This window comes from Eurosta solidaginis, chromosome 2 (assembly GCF_040869045.1).
Source record: "Eurosta solidaginis isolate ZX-2024a chromosome 2, ASM4086904v1, whole genome shotgun sequence".
NCBI classification, from domain to species: domain Eukaryota; kingdom Metazoa; phylum Arthropoda; class Insecta; order Diptera; family Tephritidae; genus Eurosta; species Eurosta solidaginis.
Genome location: NC_090320.1, coordinates 237,294,953 through 237,316,976, shown reverse-complemented (window position 1 = coordinate 237,316,976; position 22,024 = coordinate 237,294,953). Strand labels below are relative to the sequence as shown.

General features: G+C 39.9%; 1 protein-coding gene across 2 annotated transcripts in view; it reads right to left on the bottom strand.

The window, feature by feature from the left end:
• The window catches only part of Proc (Proctolin), an 88,642-nt gene extending 67,507 nt beyond the window's left edge, over nt 1-21,135 (bottom strand). The window contains exons 1-2 of one of the 2 annotated variants that reach the window (XM_067767332.1): nt 20,916-21,135; nt 663-1,350 (exon numbers count right to left, since the gene is read on the bottom strand). In XM_067767332.1, coding sequence (XP_067623433.1) covers nt 663-1,019 — 357 coding nt within the window. In that variant the 5' untranslated portion in view covers nt 1,020-1,350; nt 20,916-21,135. The remainder of the gene's footprint in view (nt 1-662; nt 1,351-20,915) is intronic. The other variant, XM_067767331.1, reaches the window with a different exon arrangement.
• Between the last annotated feature and the right edge of the window lie 889 nt (nt 21,136-22,024).

The following is a 22,024-nucleotide window of genomic DNA, read 5'->3' as shown; positions in this document are numbered from 1 at the left end:
AGTTTTCACTGAGAGCTTTTCATGGCAGAAATACAATCGGAGTGCTTGCCAAATACTGCCGGGGGGCGACCGCGTTTAGAATAATGTTCTTCTAATTGAAAAAACTTGATTCTAAACTTTTTGGTGGTGCTTTTCCCAGGCTTGTATCCATTATCTTCGGTGTGGTAGGCGGATCCAGCTACCATCACACCACGACGGTCGGATCTTAAAACTAGCACAACCTTACCAGCCTTCGCTGCTGTTCAATCTGATTTAAAATTAAAAGTAATTTAAATGCTACTCTTTTAGGCTTGCTTTCCTATTTGTTTTTGTTTTTCTTTTCATAAGTTCCCTTCCGTCGCTCGCTCCCCCATTAGTTCTCCTGCTCCCTTTATGTCCTTCTCTCATGTTCTCACTCTATCTACCCTCTATATATTTCCCTATCACCTTACGTTTTTAATCCCCTCCCAAGACTTATTTTTCCTACTCTCCCATTGCTTTGCTCTCTTCATATAAATTCATGCGCTGCTGGGTATATAATATTCGGTTCTGAGGAAGCTTAGACTCTCTTAGGTGCTTTTTTAATTTTTTGTCATTTTCTTGTTTTCATTGCTTTACTCTTTTCCTGTTTTGCTCATTTCCTTTCATCAATTTTTATTTTTTTATTTTTTTGCAACACTTACCTGCAACATTAATTCGCGCAATTTATCCAAATCGTCGCCATGTGACCTTGTCGGCAGATAACGTCCCTCACATGGTTGTTGTTGCCACGCCAACAACACCAACAACACCGGCAACAACCAAAGTCCAAGACTAAGTGATGGCGCTGAGGCGACACTGATGCCATCAAAGCCGCCATTACGGCGAAATTTTATTTGTGAGCTGCTTTTGCTGTAATTGTTGCTGCTGTTGGTCTTACACAAAGTTCCACTCTGTTTCTTGTTGCCAATGTTGTTGTTGCCGAATTTTTGTTTGTTATTGCTGTTTTCATTGCTGCTGTTGTTGGTGCTGCGTCGAATTGTCAGTTCGGCTGTTACCATTGTGTTTCCGGTTGGTTTATTGATCGTTGTTGTCGTGCAGTAAAATAATTTCACTTTTATTCAACAAATTCTCTTTTCGTATTTGAGTTTATGTGTGCGTGTTCTGGTTTTTGGGGTATATTGCAGTTGCAGCTGGGTGTTTTGAATTGTTGGCGGTTTTGGCTTCCACAAATGGCGCCGAATTTTTGCTAAAATTTAATTGCTGGTTTTACTGGATTCTTTTGTTAAATATTTAAGTTTTTTATTAAAATTTTTGGGTGTTTTTTTTTTTTTGGTATCGGCAATTTGTTTACTTTTCTGCTGTTTTTTGTTACTGTTGGTTATTTTCGTGCTTCCAGCCCAGGAATGCCAAATGTTGGGAATGGCAATTAAATTTAAATACGCCCAACGCGATAACATGTGGAATGCATGGAAAAGAGAAGAGGAAGAAATAAAATGAAATATTTGTTAAAAATTCACTAAATGTCATAATAAACATAGCTGCCCGCGCACAAACATATTTACATACGGAACGTTCATGCACATACATACACACATACATACATATGTATATAGAAGTATTATATTGCTCGAGTTAATAACGGGAACACGCCCACTTCCGCTTTGTTACCGAAGTATTAAAAGTTTACAATTGATAACGTAGATTATCAACGAACTACCGATTTTATATCGCCGAGTTATCGCTTTGTTGTCGAAAAATTGTCGTTTATTTATGTATATAAATTTACATGTTATTTGTTTATCGATAAGTTATATATTTGCTATCGAAAAGATATCAATAATCAAAAGTAATCGAGATGTTATCGACCTATTATCGAAAAATAATCGATTATATAACGCAGAATTATCGGGAGTTTATCTCAAACGTATCGGTAGAATATGAAAAGGTTGTATCATCGAAAAATTATCGATATGTTATCGGAGTGCTAACAATTTGTTATCTATGTTTTAACGATTTTGTTTCGAAAAATTCTCGATTTGCTATCAAAAAGTTACAATTTTTAAGTTGGAGAATAATTAATATATTGTCGGCGTAGTATTGATTTGTTATCAACGACTTGTCGGTTTGTTTAAAATCGATTAGGCATCTGTTACCCGGCGATAACAAGCCGATAGGTAAGGTTAGGTTAGGCGTACAGGAATTCTCCACACTCCCACTCGATAAAATGTTTGCCCCTTGTGAGTGACAACAGTGAGTGCCGGGTGGTGGCACGTTCGTCCAAATCAGACTAATTCCTAGTGGTCCTCAGCGAACCGCTTATTAATGAACTTAGGAAAAATTGAAAGATCCAACATCCCAACCCCCGTCAGACTATCGAGAGACTGTGCGCCTAAGTCCTGGACATCGGCAGGGAAAATAATGAATAGGCGAATCCTCTTCCTCCACACCACGACAGCTTCTGCAAAGAGAGCTTGTTGGCATACGCCACGGTCGGAACATTGCTGCAACAGCGCCATGACCGATGATGGTACCCTTAAGTCTTCGCTTCAATATCGCTGTGCACAGGAACCGAGCAAATGCACTATGGACGACAGCTAGGCTCGACACCCAGCGTTGGATTCTAATGCTTTTAAGGCGGCCTCAATGTATACAAGATTTCGTAACTTCCTTCCCATTACTCCATTGAGGAATATCCTTTGTTCTGAACTTGGAAGTAAAAAAACGCCGTAGTTTGGTCGGCGTCGGCCGTTAGGTCAGTTATGATTCTGTTTAATCGTTCCCTTCCTATGCCATCTTATATCGTCGCGCACACGTGTTTGGTCGTTTTATATACATGTTGGACTGTCTTGGTCATAGAGCCCCTTTCTTGGCCATATCGGAGCGCCATCAAATGAAAAATTAGGTCCAACCATTCCCAGACATCCAACCTTCAGCACCTTCCCAGCCCTATGTTGATTGTTCTTTTCTGTCTAGCGCCTGCGGCCAGACAAAAGTTCCAAAGGTAAGTATCGGTCGAATGAATGTGGTGTACATGCCGTGGATAATATGTGGTGACAGTTCAGAGTTCCTCCCGAAAGCCCATTTGCAGAAGTAGTATGCTGCCAGAGCTTTCATTGATCCCACCTCAACCGTTCTTTCTCCAGCTTAATTAAGTGTTTAGTATTATACCAAGATATTCCTTTACAAGAGAGATTTTTCATTGTACCGTTTAACGTCGTAAGCCAAAAGAAGGGAATTAGTTTTTCTTGTCTACAGGAAAATTTCTAATTTTGTTGGATCTACTCCCAGCCCATTTTGTCCTGCTCATCGCGGAATGCCGCAAAGTGCAGTATCTATGAGCTCGCTAATTGTTGGCAGGAATTTACCAGTGATCAGAATCACTAACTCGTCACCGTATTCCACTTCCCTCGTTCCTTCTGCCCAAAGCTTTCTAGAATTTCATGAACTTCCAGTATTCAAAGAAGTTGCGATAGCACATGGCCCTGAGGGGTGCCTCTTTTAGCTATTTTGCATACGGAGCCAGCTTCTTAATTTGCATTGACGAGCTTACTCCTGGGCATAGAATCGATCCACGTAACAAGTATGGGGTTCCATGTTGTATAAATGCTCTGCAAATGTCCGCCATTTGATAAGAAACCAATAAGAACCCGATAGCTCGCCTGTAACAAGCCGTTTACAAACCGATAGCTCGACGATAATAGTTCGCTATCGAAAATAAGCCGACAATAAAGGAGTAACTTGTCGGTATCAGTTGTTAGCGATAAGAAGCCGGCGACGCTCTTCTCAAATAGCCCGAAATTATTTTTTAGTTTTCGTTTTCATTTTTCTTTTTCCACCATGAGAAAGAATACGCGTATTCGCAACTTGACACACCGAATGGCATCTGCAAGGCAAATGAGTTTTTCCTGAGAAGCTCTTCACGGCAGAAATACACTCGGAGTGTTTGCCAAATTACTGCCGAGGGGCGACCCCGCTTGGAAGAACTTTTTTCTAATTTAAAAACTTGTTTCTAAATGTTTTATGTTGCTTTGTCGGGAATTGAACCCAGGATATTCGGAGGGGTAGGCGGAACACACACACAACATCATGCCGGCCGTCACTAAACTATTCAATATACTAAGCCTTTAACCCACTGGGGGTACGTGATGCCATAGAAGATAGTACTAGAAGCAGAGTTTAAGCGTAAGGATATAATTCGTTACATTATGTATGATATCCATAATATGGTCTTTTACAGTTCCGCTGAAGGTTTTGCTTACTCTGGGCCGAATAAATTGGCAAACAAAATTAAGCTGGCGGTGGAAGGAGGAAAAACAAAAAATTTGCTGCCAGTGAAGAAGGCGTTAGCGCTTATGGAAGTTACATAGAATGGGTCTTCGTGTGCAGAAACCTTGGTTAGATTACGTCAAGTTAAGCAAGCGTTAATGGAATCACTCACTTCTCAGAAATCTAACTAGGGTTGCCTTGTTTAATCCCAATTAAACCACTTGCCTTTCCAATTGAAGTTAAGGGATAGCAAACATCGACACTTAATCTCCCAAAGGATCATCCAAACAGCACAGTCTGCAGTAAAATTAGTGGTAAGCCGCAATGCTTATATCATCTTCCCTCAGCAGCAATAAAGGTTCTGAAAGTTATCCTCAATCCGGTAAACCCGTATGGAAAACTCTAAGAAAAAATGCAAAAATCATAAATGCTTTTCTATCAGATAAGTTTAATGCCCCTAATATGAAGCTGTAATCCAAGTATGAATTAATCTGTTTATCTGCATGTAAACCAATTTCTAAACCCAACAAAAAGAAGCGAATGAAAAATTTTGCAATAAATTCAATTGTATCACTCGATATTTTATAACACCATCAGGCTAATCAGAGTCACAAAAGTAGGCTTAAACATGTAAGCGTACGTGTGTGTGTGTGTTTATGTGCTGTCTATGTGTAAGAAATAGCGCAAAGCGTCCCTTCGAACGACAATGTGCAATTGGAGATTAGGAGCAGTTCCCGTTGGACACACAGAACAGCAGCGTCATAATACGCTAGACTGACGCAGTTGTGCTCATAAAGTGGAAATTGTTATCTCATTTCTGTGTGGACCATACGCAATTTTATTTTGCAAAATAATTGTGCATCGATGTGTGTTTATGAGTTAATGCTTTGGCCTATAAATTTTGTAAAGAAAAATTTTACATGTCTGCATATATGATAAAATATGAGTGTAGACGGTGTAGACGGTGTAATACTCAAAGTAAAAAACTCTAAAAAAAATGGGGCATTCCATGCCAAGTCAACCTTACTTACTTACATATATGCCGCTTAATTGCTTAAACGGACACTTCTGTATTTCGTCACCCGACGGCAGTTGGAAATTTCAGATAAATATCTTGTACTCCGCCGAGTTTGCATCAAAGTGGGGGAACCCTCTTCCTTTCTTTCAACTCAAGGTTCAAGTTTCACTGGAATCTGTGATGCAAACTGTGTGCCTACTAAATGGCAAACTCAGCGATAAGCATGCCTACTCTTCGGTGCTACATTACTTAGCTATCCGATATTTTAGTCCCTGCTTGTCATCGACCACATCTGAAAGTGGAATTCTAAGTATGTATTTGTACAAGACAAAAGTGGAAGTACATTTCTTCTACCCCAGTCCCAGATGACGGAAGAACACTGCCTAGCGGCCGCTCAAGTTAACTATAAATTACATGGTACCTTATTATTGCTACTTCAGACCTTGTGTAAGTTTGCTATCGGCCAGATTTTTAACATATGCCAAATATATATCCGATGATCTAAACTGCTCAGGAACAAAAAATGCAATCTGAAATCATTAACCTTAACCACCAACGTATTGTCGCTTCCCAAGGCAGTCGGTTCTATGTACCGGAGCGATTCGGGATTTTTCCCGACCAAGGACTGTCATTTCAGTGTAACCCCATTTAACTTGTTGCGTCCCTCCCACAAATTCTCATCCTCCCAGCAGCTCCTTGCAGCGGGACTGTTCCATATTCTCTTGCTCCGGGAAGGTATCGAATCCAATCCGGGTCCGTCTCCTGACCCCGGTCTTGAGAAATGGTTTTGCTGCATCTGACCGAAAAGAATATTTTTAGGTCGGTCATACTCTGTTCAGTGTGTCTCGTGTAGGGGATGGTTGCATCGGACAGGTTGTTCTAGGCTTGATCTCAAAAACCCGACGTCCACGTAACTTTTATAAATCTTCTGTGGCTCCTTGCTGTTCACGTCCAAGGGCGTCCCGTAGTCTACGCCTTAGCACCCCCCACTACCTTCCAGCAGCCCAGCTGCTCAGCAAGCCACAACTAGTACCCGCTGCTGCTCGCGCCCCGCGGCGCCAACAACTCAAACAACTGCTACCACTCATAACTACTATCTTCGTATTAGAGTCGGTAGCAATGCTGAGCATCAGCCCCTGCCCCCATCTTCTCCCCCCCACCCTCTTTTCCGGCAGCAATCGTGTAGGTCAGGGAATCAGACTCTTAGTCCCTAACCCCGTTTGCACCGTTTGCCAGCACAGAATATATATGTTTGCGACATCCGCCCAATGCAGCTCCTGCCTTGGGCGGTGCCCCTTTCCAAGATGTTCTGGTCTCCGCGACGGCAACCCCTCGACGGGTTTCATTGCGCCATGTTGCCAGGTCGCAAGGACGCCCAATCCCAGGGCCACAACAGCAGTTGCGTCCTGGCCTTCCTCACCCCAGGCGTAGTCACCCGTTACTTACTCCCAGAGTGGCGACGTCTCCCCCTATGCACTTCAGAATTCTGCAGTTAAACTGTAATGGATTAACTGGGAAGATCACGGAGATAGTCGATTTCATGAAGCGGCACAACATCCGCATTGCTGCGATTCAAGAGACTAAACTCACAGCAAGATCTGTACGGCAAACCTGTTCTGGGTAAAATGTCCACAGAAAAGATCGCATGAGCGGAAATGGAGGTGGCCTCGCGTTTATCATACACCACTCTGTGCAATATCATATATTTGATGCTGGCATCGACCGCAGGGACAATGTCTTAGAACGCCAAGGCCTATCTGTCCGGTCAGACGATGCAAACCTAGAAATCAACAACTTCTACATCCCTACTGCCACCTGTTGCCCCAGTGGATACCGCCCTAATATTAGCGCCTTACTCACTGGCAACAATCGCATTATCTTAGGCGACTTTAATGCCCATCACGATCTATGGCATTCAAACTTGCGGGCGGACAGTAGGGGTGAGATGTTGGCGGATCAAATAGAAGAAACGACGTTCTGCACAATAAACGGAGACGCCCCCACACGTATGGTAGGAAGCTGTCACAGTTCGCCGGATATCTCAATCGTGAGCGCAGAACTCATAAACTGCGTCAACTGGCAGCCGATGGTAACATTGGCATCCGACCACCTGCCTATACTTATTTCGTTCGAGCGTACCGCCGACTTCATCGTTACAGAAAAACACACTTTCATAAACTTTAAAAAAGGAAAGTGGGAGGAATACAAATCTTTTACAGACAACCGCTTTGCTGCCCTCCCTATCCCGACTGATGTCCGCCAAGGGGAGCGTGCTTTCCGCAAGGTCATTGAATCCGCTTCGGCACGTTTCATTCCCGCCGGGAGAATTCCCGAAATTCGGCCCCACTTCCCGCCGGAGGCCGCAAATTTAGCGCGAGAACGTGACCTTATAAGACAGCTCGACCCAGGCGACCCCCGGTGTGGGTAAACTTTGGTCCACCGTAAAGTCCCTATCGAATCCGTCTAAGCACAATTACAAAGTTTCCATCGCCTTCGGCGATAAAGTGCTGTCGGATTCGAAAAAATGCGCGAGCGCTTTCTGCCGTCAATATGTAGTGCATTCTACGGTCGACAAAGATAGACGGAGGGCCAACAGACACGCACGTAAACATAAGTTCAGCGCGTCACCAATTACCATCACCGCCAAAAAAGTTGAGGATGCCATCGCTCATGCTAAACCATCCAAAGCAGTGGCCCCAGACGGCATAGCCATGCCGATGCTTAAAAGCCTAGGGAAAGAGGGTTTCAAATATTTAGCGCATGTCTTCAACCTGTCTCTTTCCACCTTTGTCATACCCGAAAAATGGAAAATGGCCAAGATGGTCCCGCTACTAAAGCCTGGGAAACCAGCTATCATAGGAGAGTCGTATCGTCCGATATCTCTCCTATCGCCAGTAGCAAAGACGCTTGAAGCTTTTTTGCTCCCCTACTTCCAAGCAAATTTGCAGCTAGCCTCTCATCAGCATGGCTTCAGAAAACTCCATAGCACCACCACCGCGCTAAATGCCATCAGCACCCAGATAAATTGCGGTTTAAATCAAACCCCCCATCATAGAACAGTACTCGTAGCGCTAGACCTATCAAAAGCTTTAGATACGGTCAACCATGGCACGTTACTGCAAGACCTGGAAGGGTCTACCCTTCCCCCATGTCTTAAAAGGTGGACCGCAAATTATCTGGGTAGTCGGCAGGCATCGGTGCAATTTAGAAACGAAACATCAGTACCAAGAAGAATTAAACAAGGGGTGCCACAGGGTGGTGTCCCATCCCCGCTTTTGTTTAATTTCTACATATCTAAGCTACCTTCACCACCAGAAGGAGTCACTATCGTTTCATACGCCGATGACTGCACAATAATGGCCACAGGCCCAGGCCCACAGATCGATGAGCTCTGCAACAGAATAAACGGCTACCTCCCTGATCTCTCCAGTTTTTTCGCCTCGCGGAACCTGACATTATCACCGACTAAATCTTCCGCGACCTTATTTACAACAAATTTCGACCATTTTGAACATCCACGTCGATGGCACAACGCTACCGACTGTCCTACACCCCAAAATCTTGGGTGCGACGTTTGATCAGGATCTACATTTTGGTGAGCACGCAGCCGCAATTGTTCCGAAAATCCAGAGCCGTAATAAAATCCTCAAATCCCTTGCTGACAATACCTGGGGAAAAGATAAAGAAACGCTCATTACTACATACAAAGCAATTGGTCAGCCGTCTACGTGCTACACGTCACCCATATGGTCGCCAAGCCTAAAAACTACGCACTGGAAGAAGCTACAGGCCTGCCAAAATACTGCTCTCAGAATCGCCACGGGCCGCCTTCTTATGTCCCCAGGACACCATCTACATAATGAAGCGAGAATACTCCCCATCAGGGAGAGAAATGAGATGCTAACCAAACAGTTCCTGTTGAATACCCAGAAACCTGGCATCTGGCATCCAAACAGACATCTGATTGATGAGCCAACACCGCCTAGGGGCTTAAGGAGTCACCACCGTAAGCATTTTGAGGAAATACGGCACCTGAGAACCAAGCCGTGTGAAGCAAAAAAACACAAGCAGGTCCTTGGTGAAATCCACAAACAGGCGTCGGATCTTTATGTCAGGAATTGCCCGGTGAATCCAGTGCTCAAAGAAAAGTACCCAAAACTTGTGGAAGAGGAACGCATACTCCCCAGGGAAACGCGTGTCACTCTTGCTCAACTTCGTTCTGGGTACTGTAACAGGTTAAACTCTTACCTATCCAGAATCAACCCCGACATTCAAAATGTATGCCCCGCTTGCAATGTGTCCCCACATGATACCAACCATCTCTTTAATTGTAATGTGGAACCAACGCCTCTAAAACCCCTTTCATTATGGTCCACTCCTGTTGAAACTGCAAGTTTCCTTGGACTCCCGTTAGAGGATATTGATGACAATTTGTGATCGGTCGCGGCTGTTAGGTGGGGCGTAGCACTGCTACAACAACAACAAAAACAACCAACGTATTGTATGTTCATCTTTCTTTGTCCTCGAAAAAGCTCGCAGTGCTTGCCAGCTCACTGCGGAGGGGCGACCCCGCTTAGAACATTCCTTTAATTGAAAAAACTTGTTTCTAAAATTTTGATGTTGCGTGAACCCAGGATTTTCGGTATGATAGGCGCAGCACGCTACTGCCACACCACGGCGGCCGCCACTAATCTGGTGTTGTGCCATATTGCGCCACGGTGTCCCGAAATAGGGTGTCAGCACCAGTAACTCCATCCTCGGTGTCAACTTAAAAACTCAAGACAGCACAGAATTACACAGTCTTAATCATCCCTTTTCTAAGAGCTTTGCGCAGATATGAACATAGTGCACGGAATAAAAGCCACAAGGACTCGTTGGCTAGGTCATATCATGCAAATGGATAAAAAACAACAGAAAACATTGGAAGTTGGATACCCCACAGGTGATATTGCCAATTGTTGTCAGTTACCGCAAAGCAGAAATAGGTTTGTAAGCCACTGCCAAAACCGCTTGTAACGTTAATCGCCAATTGATTAAGATCCTTCGCGTTTTCAGAATAAGCATGCAGTTTCCGTAAAAGCTACGTTTATTTCAAATAAGAAATGTCAGATAAAAATCTTAATTATTTAAAGCAGGTTAGCAAATCTTCGCTCATAACCACAAGCTGAAATGCTGTCATACTTTGTTTACGAGGGACTACTGATAAGGTTTGCAACATTTACGTGTAATCGGTATGATCCAAAATTAGTACCTAAGTATCAGAATATCTGAAGTGAATGAAAATTCGGGCTTATGATTACTGAAAACTACACAGGCCGACAACTTTTAGACCGAGAAATGAGCTGATGCTTTTCTAAAGGCCTTTGATACGCTTAATCTGTATCCGCTGAATTCGGAAAATTGGTTTGGTTTTTTGAGAAATTTCTACTTAAAAGTACTAAAAACACATATTTCTGATATATGTATTCACAAGGCTCTTTTCTCACGATAACTTCCTTTTAGTACAAAGCAACACTTAAAATTGGATGGTACATGGTTAGCGCAATGCCGCTCAATTGGCGGACGATAAGATACAGGTGTACTCCAATGGCTGAAAAAACGGCGCATCTTTCGAAGCTTGCTCCTTAGACGCCCCAGTTAGATTGAGCGATATTGCGAGAAGGCGAGAGTTGAACACGATACACCAAGTGGACCCGGCCTTGGATTAACAAAGTTACTTCTAGCATCAAAAAGAGAGTACTGTAGACCTATGACGGGTATGACAGTGATAGCAATTGTAGGTAGTGCGGGTTGTAGGAGAAAGTGATCGAGCACGTTTTGAGTTCATGCCCTGCGCTTGACAGGCTAAGACTTCAGTTATTAGGAGTGATACAGCTGTCAGACCTAGAAGCAGCAAGTGGCATAGGGCCCAAAAAACGTCTAGTATTTGTCAAGAGGATGGAGCTATGTTATAACCTATCAAGGGCTTATCAGTTTGGCGGTTAAACATACTTCTGGTAGCACTACGGACTGATTCAGTCTATATGATGTTCTCACAGACCAGCCGGTTCAACCTAACCTAACATGAAAGATTTTATTTAAAGTGCAACTATTTTCCTTGAAAATGTAGATACATTTTGTAGAAGGCTTCCTTAACGATTTCAGATATTGTCCTTTAAACTGTATTAGGTGTGTGATACTTTTTACATACACAATTTTTTAACCAATTTGAAGCTTACTTTTAGGCGCATTGGTCACTTAATAACTGCACGTAGGCGAGTTCAGCCAACTATGTAAGTTGCAAATAAAACTATCTTTAACTAATAAAATAAAGCGTTAAAGTTAAAAGATATTAATTATATCGACTATTTAATCTCCTACACAACTTCAAACTCAGTATCTTAAACACCGCCTGAAAGTATGCTTCCGATAATGTTTTTATTCGCAGCGATCAAGGACGTAGAGTACAAAAACATTCATGTAACACGACTATATAAGAAAGAGGGAAAATATTTCACTTTTCAACGGTGTATGTAGATTGTTAGTGAAAAAAAAAGTTTGTGTCAAAATACCGTATTAAATGCTGCCAAATACTTGATTTTTGTACATTTATGTAAGAATATCTCGGAAATAAGAACCAAAATGAGAAGTCTTGCTCGATATTCAGATGTAGAGGACCAAAAAACCTGCGAAATATATTGCCTCATTTCTGGATCTGCGCATTTTTTTTTTTCATATTTTGTCAGCCTGTGTATTTTTAAAAGGGAAACCTTGTCTGGTTAAGCTTTTTAAAGAAACGAAAGTCCGGCGTATAGATACCCGTATAAATATTTTAAATTGTGCTATGCGACCAAAACCGCTAACAACAAACCCACTTAATGGTTCAACTCTTTTAAAACTGCCGGTTTCCTTGGACCTCCGTTAAAGAATTTTTTCGACAGATCTTTGAGTGCGCGGGTCCATAATAGAAGGCTAAGAAATTTAACTTACTTAATTGGCGAAACCAAGGGAATGGGAACCGCCCTCTTCCTCTGCTTCCGTAGACGGATTCCGATAAAAAATACTTTCATAGACAGAGCGTCGTCTTTCATTCGCTTAACATTGCCTAGATATCGTAGTGGCTGCCTTTTAATTCGCTGATTTTCGTTTGCCGAGAGTGAATTGTAACAGCATCAACAAAAACCGTAATGTATTTGACACTGCCCGACGATTGGAATCTAAGTGTTCTTTCAGCCTTCTTAATATCGCATATAAGGTCCTGTCAAGTATATTGTACGAAAGATTGAACGACACCCTGAATCGGCTGATTGGACCTTATCAGTGCGGCTTCAGACCTGGTAAATCTACCATCGACCACATTTTCACAATGCGCCAAATCTTGAGAAAACCCCGCGAAGAAAGAATCGACACCATCACCTCTTCGTCGATTTTAAAGCCGCCTTCAACAGCATGAAAAGGACCTGCCTATATGCCGCTATGTCTGAATTTGGTTTCCCCGCAAAACTTATACGGCAGCTCTGAAATCCAGCGAAGAATCACTCTTGCCAATAAATGCTACTTTGAACTAGGTAGGCAATTGAAAAGTAAAGTCCTCTCTTGACAAACGAAAATCTTACTCTACAAGTCACGTATCGTTCCCGTCCTGCTATATGGCGCAGAAACATGAACCATGACAACAACAGATGAAACAGCTCTGGGAGTGTTCGAAAGAAAAGTTCTACACTTTGGCGATGGCGATTACTGCAGAAGATTTAACGACGAGCTGTACGAGCTATACGCAGACATCAACTTAGTCCAGCGAATTAAAACGCAGCGGCTGCGCTGGCTAGGCCATGTTATGTGAATAAAAGATGACGCTCCGGCCAAGAAAGTCTTTCTATCGGAACCCGCCTATGGAAGCAGAGGTAGAGGGCGACCCCCACTCCGTTGGAAAGACCAGGTGGAACACGATTTAAACTCCCTTGGTGTGACCAATTGGCGCCGGTTGGCAGAGAGAGGGAGCGACTGGCGCGCCTTGTTGGACGGCCATAACCGATTAAGCGCCAATTAAGTAAGTAAGTATTTGATACTATGATAATGACACCCAACAGTCCGTTAAGGAACCACTCATTTGTCCTCCTTCCAATCTACTTAAACTGCACTAATCAAAAATCATGAACTTATGAACTGCTCCTCAACAAATTTATTTATATATTTGTCGCAATACAAAAAATAGGTATGTCATCTTTTTCTTTTTCAGCTTCATTGTTTTCTTAATTTCCCATTCTGATTTAATCTCAAACATTTCTAGCGTTCATTTTCATCTGTTTAAAAGTTTTACGTCATTTTGTAATACTTGTTTTTTTTTTCTTTGAAAAACTTTAACGAGGCGAAATTGTATATAAAGTTAAAAGTAGTGTAGATTTAACTATTTCGTAATTGCGGGTATATCTTTTGTTTCTTAAATATTGTGTAAGCTTAAATTTGTGGTTCAAATGCTTCTATAAATAACAAGTAAGGAAGGCTAAGTTCGGGTGTAACCGAACATTACATACTCAGCTGAGAGCTTTGGAAACAAAATAAAGGAAAATCACCATGTAGGAAAATGAACCTAGGGAATGTGTTTTTATGACAAGGGTATCAAGTGAAAGGTGGTAATGGGTATCTAACAGGGAGTGGACCTTAGTTCTATAGGTGGAGGCCTTTTCGGGATATCGTTATAAAAGTGGACCAGGGGTGATTCTATAATGTGTTTGTACGATATGGGTATCAAATAAAAGGTATTAATGAGGGTTTTAAAAGGGAGTGGCCCTTAGTATTATGTGTGAGAGCGTTTTCGAGATATCGACCAAAATGTGGACCAGGGTGACCCAGAATCACCATATTTCATCCCTTTTTTCGTATTTGGTATGTAATTATGGCATTTTTTTCATTTTTCGAAATTTTCGATATCGAAAAAGTGGGCGTGGTCATAGTCGGATTTCGCCCATTTTTAACCAAGATAAAGTGAGTCGAGATAAGTACGTGAACTAAGTTTAGTAAAGATATATCGATTTTTGCTCAAGTTATCTTTTTAACGGCCAAGAGGATAGGCAGACGGTCGACTGTGTATAAAAACTAGGCGTGGCTTCAACCGATATCGCCCCTTTTCACAGAAAATAGTTACCGGCATAGAAGCTATGCCCTTACCAACTTTCAAAAGGATTGGTAAATTTTTGTTCGACTTATGGCATTAAAAGTATTCTAGACAAATTAAATGAAAAAGGGCGGAGCCACGCCCATTTTGAAATTTTCTTTTAATTTTGTATTTTCTTGCACCATATCATTACTGGAGTTGAATGTTGACATAATTTACTTATATACTGTAAAGATATTAAATTTTTTGTTAAAATTTGACTTTTTAAATTTTATTTTTTTATCTTCACCGACTGCCAAATTACGGCTTGCAAAACTTTTGAATTAGCTTCTTTTAAAAGTGGGCGGTGCCACGCCCATTGTATACAATTTTACAAATTTTCTATTCTGCGTCATAAAGTCAACCTACCTACCAAGTTTCATCGCTTTATCCGTCTTTGGTAATGAATTATCGCAGTTTTACGGGTTTTCGAAATTTTCGATATCGAAAAACTGGGTGTGGTTATAGTCCTATTTCGCTCATTTTTAATAGCGATCTGAGATGAGTGCCCAGGAACTTACATACCAAATTTCATTAACACACCTCAAAATTTACTCAAGTTATCGTGTTTACGGACGGACGGAAGGACAGACGGACGGACGGACATGGCTAAATGAATTTCTTTTTCCGCCCAGATCATTTTGATAGATAGAAGTCTATATATATCTCGATTAGTTTATGCCGTTACGGATTACCGTTTGGCGAACAAAGTTAATATACTCTGTGAGCTTTGCTCAGCTGAGTATAAAAATGTACATACGTACATAGAAATATTTGTGTGGTTATGTGAATGTGCCTACGTTAGGCGCACTCTTTGTTTTCAAATATATCGGTACAACAGTGAATATGACGAAAGTACTTGCAGTACCGAAATAATATTTAAGCATTTTTTTCTGTTTTTAGTTGTTTACATTGTTTTGTTTGTAGTAACATAATTAAACCTTGATACTAACTTTATTATTTTTTCTTTTCTATTTGTGTTATGCGCGCTTTTTTTGATTTTGTATATGAATACTAGGCTGGGTCAAAACATAAAGTTGAAACCTTGAAACATATGTGAAGAAGCGGTTTTCACTCAAAATGTGCTTCTGGCTACATCAAACTATGAAGAGACATTGTGAAAACGACAGCTGAGCTTAAACGGCCAGTAGAGGTGCTATAGAGCTTCTCAAGACCAAAATGAAATTTTGCAAATAGGGTCTCAAAAAGCAAGTTAAAATAATATATTTACACTAGGCCGGGTCGTTTTGTGGGGAGGCAAAAAAATCGCCCATTGCCAGCGAGCGATTGAGCGATGAGCGATTTTTAAATCGACCCTCCCTAATGTACATATTTATAATTTCAGCTCGGGACTCTCTTAACTAGAGCACCAACATTTTTAGGTCGACTTTTGCAAATTTATTTATTTTGGAAGAATTACATATGTAAATAGATAAGGCGTTTAGTTAAACATGTCACCGGCCCAACTTTTAAACCGATTTTGTGTTGTAATGAAACCTGAATTAGAAAAACGCAGCGAAAATTTTAAATAAAAAATAGCATCATTGGGTCAGTTTTTTATCTGATTTTTCACTACAATGGAACCGAAATATAGTAAAAGGAGCGCCATATCGGAAAATGTTTAATAAAAAAATATCTTTTCATTACAATGTATGTGCAAAACGAAATAATTGAACTTATGGCTACTTGAGAAAAAGGAGTTGACTTTATGACCATTTGAGGAAAGGAGGACGGTCATAACACTAATATTGTTGACATGGTAAACATTTCAAATTTGATATTGTGGCACTTCATTTGTTCATATCTTCAATTCACTTTGTTGTCATTTTAAGTGGTCGTAAGGTCAATTGACGTTATTACCGTTGACCTTACATCACCCTCCATTATGACCATATGAAACGGTCATAACCTAAAATTTCAAATGGCTGCAATGTCAAAATATTGATATTATTATCCTTCTCCTTTTCTGACACGGCCAAAAAGCTCAAGAGGCCAAAAGGTCAATTAAAATTTCAACAATTGGTGAATTTACATTTTATTGTCAGTACATATTTTTTTTATTGATATTAGAGAAAAATTACAAAGTTTACAAACGGCGCTGGTTACATGTCCTTTCTGAATTCCACTTCTACGATCAGCTAGCTTCTCGGGAGCTGAGTATTGAACTCGAAATCTCTATCATTCAGATTTTATACTATTGTAAAGCAACATGCCTTTATCCGCTCAGCTATATGAATACCTCGCTGCTCGCTTTTCAATTGGTCTCTAAGTGTTGCCTCTTTGTTGCTATTCCTTTATTCACTATTTAGGTACATACTAATTCTATATGCTTTTTAATCCTAATTGTGTGGAATAATTAAAGGCGCGCTCTAAGAGCTTGGCAGCATTGGGTCTATAGCATTGCTTTTATAAGCAGAACTTCCGCTGTTCACTATTATATCAATATAATTATCTGTATTTAATTCATATGGTTGAGAGGATAAAGTATTTGTATAAAATATGTATGTAAGCTAGCCGATGAAGAAGTTAAATTCAGAAACATGCCCTAGTAACCATCGCTGTTTGCAAACTTTGTAATTATACTCAGCTGAGCAGAGGTCACAGAGTACATTAATTTTGTTCGCATAACGGTACCCCGCAACGGCATAAACTAATCGAGATAAATATAGACTTCTATATATCAAAACGATCTGGGCGAAAAAAGAAATTCATTTAGTCATGTCCGTCGTCTGTTTGCCCGTAAACACGATAACTTGAGTAAATTTTGAGGTATCTTAATGAAATTTGGTATGTAGGTGCCTAGGTACTCATCTCAGATCTCTATTTAGAATGAACGTATTCAGACTATAACCACGTCCACTTTTGCGATATCTAAAATTTCGAAAAACCGAAAAAGTACCATAATTCATTACCAAAGACGGATAAAGTGGTGAAAATTGGTAGTTTGGTTGACCTTATGACGCAGACTAGAAAATTAGTAAAATTTTGGACAATGGGCGTGGCACCGCCCACTTTTAAAAGAAGGTAATTTTAAAGTTTTGCAAGCTGGAGTTTGGCAGCTGGGTATGTAATGTTCGGTTACAACCGAACTTTGCCTTCCTTACTTGTTTTTATCTAATATCAATAACAAAAATAATCGTATAAAGCAATTTAAGCATGTATCGCTATTCAAATACAGGTAATTATATTTTTTTTTTTTGTTCAGTCGAATGAATAGAGCAAATAGGGCTCATACGATCAATTGACCTTATGGCTATATAAAATCATCATAAGACCAATTGAACGTATAGCCTTTGGAGAAGGTCTGTTTTACTCATAGCCGTTAACTTTATGTCACCGCATCTTTATTTCATATGATCACCGACCCAGCCTAATGTAAAGTATGTGTGCGTGTGTACTAAAGTTGGTGACTCCGTTCCAGGCTGCTACTAAATAATTTAACTTCATATGCCCATCCATATGCATTTATGCAAATGACGCTCCCTTCTCTTTCCATATACCTACTTAAAGTTTTTTAATTCGCTTAGTAATTACGACTGTTGCGAGTACAAATGAGAGCAAATATTTTATTTATGAATATTTACGAAGTACTTGCGAAATACTTTAAAGTTTAACTTATTTTTTATGCAAAATGGAAAATATGTACATGAGATGCATACGAGCTTGGGAACAAGCTTACCTCTACATATTTTGAATGCTACGTCAGATTATTAACACAAAGTGCACCAAGAATAATCGCTGACCCATCGCAAACCTAACTTTTGTTCGCTGAAAGGGGATTTAACTTCTCAATTTCCTACCTACCCAGTGCAAACATCACTTTTTAACATAAGAACTCACATATACCACCATGCCAATGCCAGGACCCATCCTTTTCGCGCTATCCAAAGATGTTTTGAATTCGACCGAAAAAGGTGCGTGTTTGAGTTTTCTCTAGGGATATGGATGTTGTTGTTGTTGTTGTAGCGATAGAGACACTCTCCGGTACGTTTCGTTTACAAGCACCATTAAGGTATACAAGCCTGACAATTTCGTGAACGATTTAATATTACCTTATTGAACTCTTCATGCCACTCGCGCGTTGCATTTATTTATTTATGCTCTAAGTAGTCCCCTGATAATTTGGGTATTGTATTCGAATTTTACGACAGGCATACCTGCCGCGGGTAGCCCCCTAATCAACGCCTCGCATCTGTGCTTGAACAGCTTGGCAGCTAGTCCGTCGTTTAGCAGAGCTTTCTTATTCTTTATCTAAATTATTATCATTTCATTCATTTCGTCACTGTAGGATAGCAGGACACATATACTGGCATCACCTATTGGAGTATCTGGTTCGCCTTTTCTTGCGATATCTATCAATTAGGAGAAGTGCTCCAATGTGGACGGGCACGCATTGTATACCAATTACTATGTCGCTATTATCATCATTTCTGCAGGAATCTATCCCGGTCTTAAAACCCTAACTAATCCACTCGATTTTTTCGTAGACGTTTCTGACATTATTCCTATGTAGGTCGGTACTCCCCATCTACCAGTTGTTTTTACGGGCTAGCTGTAAACTGGTAGTCTTCGCAGCAGCGGTATGTAATGAGAGAGCAATGTGCTCCCACTGCACTGGTACAAAGTTGGTCGAAGATACCTGTCTTCCGTGAGTAGTTTCTAAGCTGCAAACTCTCGTTGTAATACTGCGCGCCTTTTTCTTTCTACACACATGCATGTGTTTATCTTGGCTGTCACTAGGTAAAGGTCCTGTGCTCATCCACGTCGTAATCAATTTCATTTCGTGTTCTTTGTTCAGTACACAAGAAAATAGTTTGGTGTTTCTTTGTACTACAGAAAACCAAATTTTGAGCGCCGGCAAAGTCCATCAACCTTAACCGAACTGAGAAATCACTTCATAAAGGCAAATTTTTTTTCAATTCATTCATTTTGCGACTATACTACCCAAGGTTGTTTCATTTAACAATGCGTTAAAGTCGCCTGGCTTGATTTTGATGCAACCTCTGTATTACCGCGTCTATATTTTGCTGTATAACGCAAAATAAATCATTACCGACTTCAGCCATATCTTTCGTAGGTGCGTAGACGCACTTTAACGCTATATTAAAGACCCTCGCCTGGACTGCGAACGTGGCGAAACGTTACAGTAATTTGCGATGAAGTCCTTTCGCATCACTGAAACAACACCACAGCTACGCCTCTGTTTTTTCACAGCCAACATTACAATAAAAGAGCAAAATTAACCATTTTAGACTAACAAGTTTGAAAATTGAGCAAGTAATGACCGTTGTTGATTAGTCACTATTTTGATTAAGGAACTAATAGATTTATCGTACAAATTATTAATCTGAACTTTGATTAAACAAATAGTCAATAAACCGAACGTTTATTTAACTTACTCGATCATTTCAATAAAGAATTTGTTTTTTGTTTTAGAAATCGTACGTGAGAACCGCATAAATCTGCATTTCTAGCGTTTTTGAGAAGTCAAACAAGTTTATTTAGCTTTTCAATTCAAGTACATAAAATAATAATTTACAATTTAAGTTCGGAAAATTGCAATCCAAGTTCACAGTTTAAATTGAAATCCACAAAAGCCAAGTTCAGAAAGTAAATTCAAGTCACATGATTCCCAATTCAAATTCAAAAAGTTACAACTCAAGCTCAGAATTTTAAATTTAAGTAAAGAAAATTAAAAATTTAAGTTCAGAAAATTAAAGTTCAATTAAATTGGAAGTTCTAAACTTGAATTGGAATTTTCTGAACTTGAATGGTGAATTCAAAACTTAAGTTGTCACCTTTTGAATTGAATTAGAAATCCTGTGCCTTGAATTAAATTTCTGAACTTGATTTTTCCGAATTTCAGTTTAAACTCTGAACTTGGATTGTAATTTTCCGAACTTTTTCTTTGTGTGTTGGAAATTATTATTATTATTTCCTTTTTATTAAGTCGGTTGAATGTTTGCCCGCATGTTCAATACAATTCTTGCAATCGATTTTTAAGTAACTACTCATTGAGCTACAAACGTGAAACTTCACACATAGGTTAAGACACCGTGACAAAGGAACAAAAGGAAAAAAAATTCCGTTAGGTGCACCACGGATCGAAAGAATTAGATAAGAATTTGGTAAATTTTGAATTTTGAGATCGATTTTAAGAAGCTTCTCAGATTCAGATTGGAAATTTCGAACTTGAATTTGTAGTTTTCGGAACTTAAATGTAAAATTTTGAAAAACATGTCAATTCTGTGTTGGTTATATAAAAAAATTTGTTATCCATATACATATCTCGAAACACAGAACCTTCACAATTTTGTATTAAAATAATTTTGCGCCATGTGTCAATTTCCGAAAATCCTTTATAAACCCATTTTGTTCATGCATCCGGTTTGCTCCTGCCCCGTCTTACTTAATTTATTTCATTTATTGAGCACCTTTCAATTTCATTTGAACACACACAACCCATTACACATTAACCGTTATTCACAAAATATTACACACACATTAACATAAAAAAACTCTGAAGTTAAAATTCACCTTTTAAAAATTCCTTGGCAATTCAAAATTTTATTTATTTAAGTGATGCTCCACAAAATTCTTTCTATTAATTTTAATTAGTGTACACTTTCAAGTTGAATAATTCACTTATTTCGCTTTTCGAACTATATTTCCACCGTTTTCATTTGAATATATTTTTTTATGTTTGTTTGAATTTTATACTCTCATCACTCGCTCGCGGCGTCTTCTATATTTGTGGAATAACTTACGCGTTTTAAGCCATATTCTGACCAGAACATTTGTATTTATAGCCAGAAAGTCGTAGCAAGAACAGCGGCAACGACAAGAGCAGCAACAACAACACAATAACAATATGTATAAAATACCGACAACAGCAATGGCAACAGTGGCGACAGCAGCATTTGTGGCTAAACGCTAAAAGCAAGTAAAAAGGGCGTCAGCGCAGCCTCAATGTTGGTAAAAGCGAAGCAAATCATGGCTATGTGTGCGGATATGGGTGGCAGAGTGGCGATTTTAGCCCACAAAATAGAAAGAATACTTTCGCTCACAAAATAATGGTTTTCGCTTTCGCTATAAAAGTTGGTTGACTTCTATGAGTTTTACGTTCGCTGTGTGCGTGTAAGTTTATATGCCATATCTGGTTGTGTTAACATATGCTTGTGTGAGTGGAAGTCAGTTTAGTCAACATCCTCACTACATATGTATATTTGAATGTTAGCTTTAAGAAGATAAAGACGATATCAGATTTGATGAGAACCGAGAAAAACATGCAGTACAAAAATTATCAGTAGCGCACTTTGGGCTAAATTATCAAAAACTTTGCATCATTTAAAAAAGAAATTTTATTTTGAGTTTCTATTTGAAAAATCAGTGAGCACTTAACGAAACTTCATATTTTCATCTGGCTGAAACATCACGCTATCTCGGCTACCAATTCCAAAATGGCCCATCTCCGTATTTTTATACGCAGCTGAGCAGAGCTCACAGAGTATATTAATTTTTTTCGCATAACGGTACCCCGTAACGGCATAAACTAATGGAGATAAAAATGATCTGGGCGAAAAAAGAAATTCATTTAGCCATGTCCGTCCGTCTGTCCGTAAATACGATAACTTGAGTATCTCAAT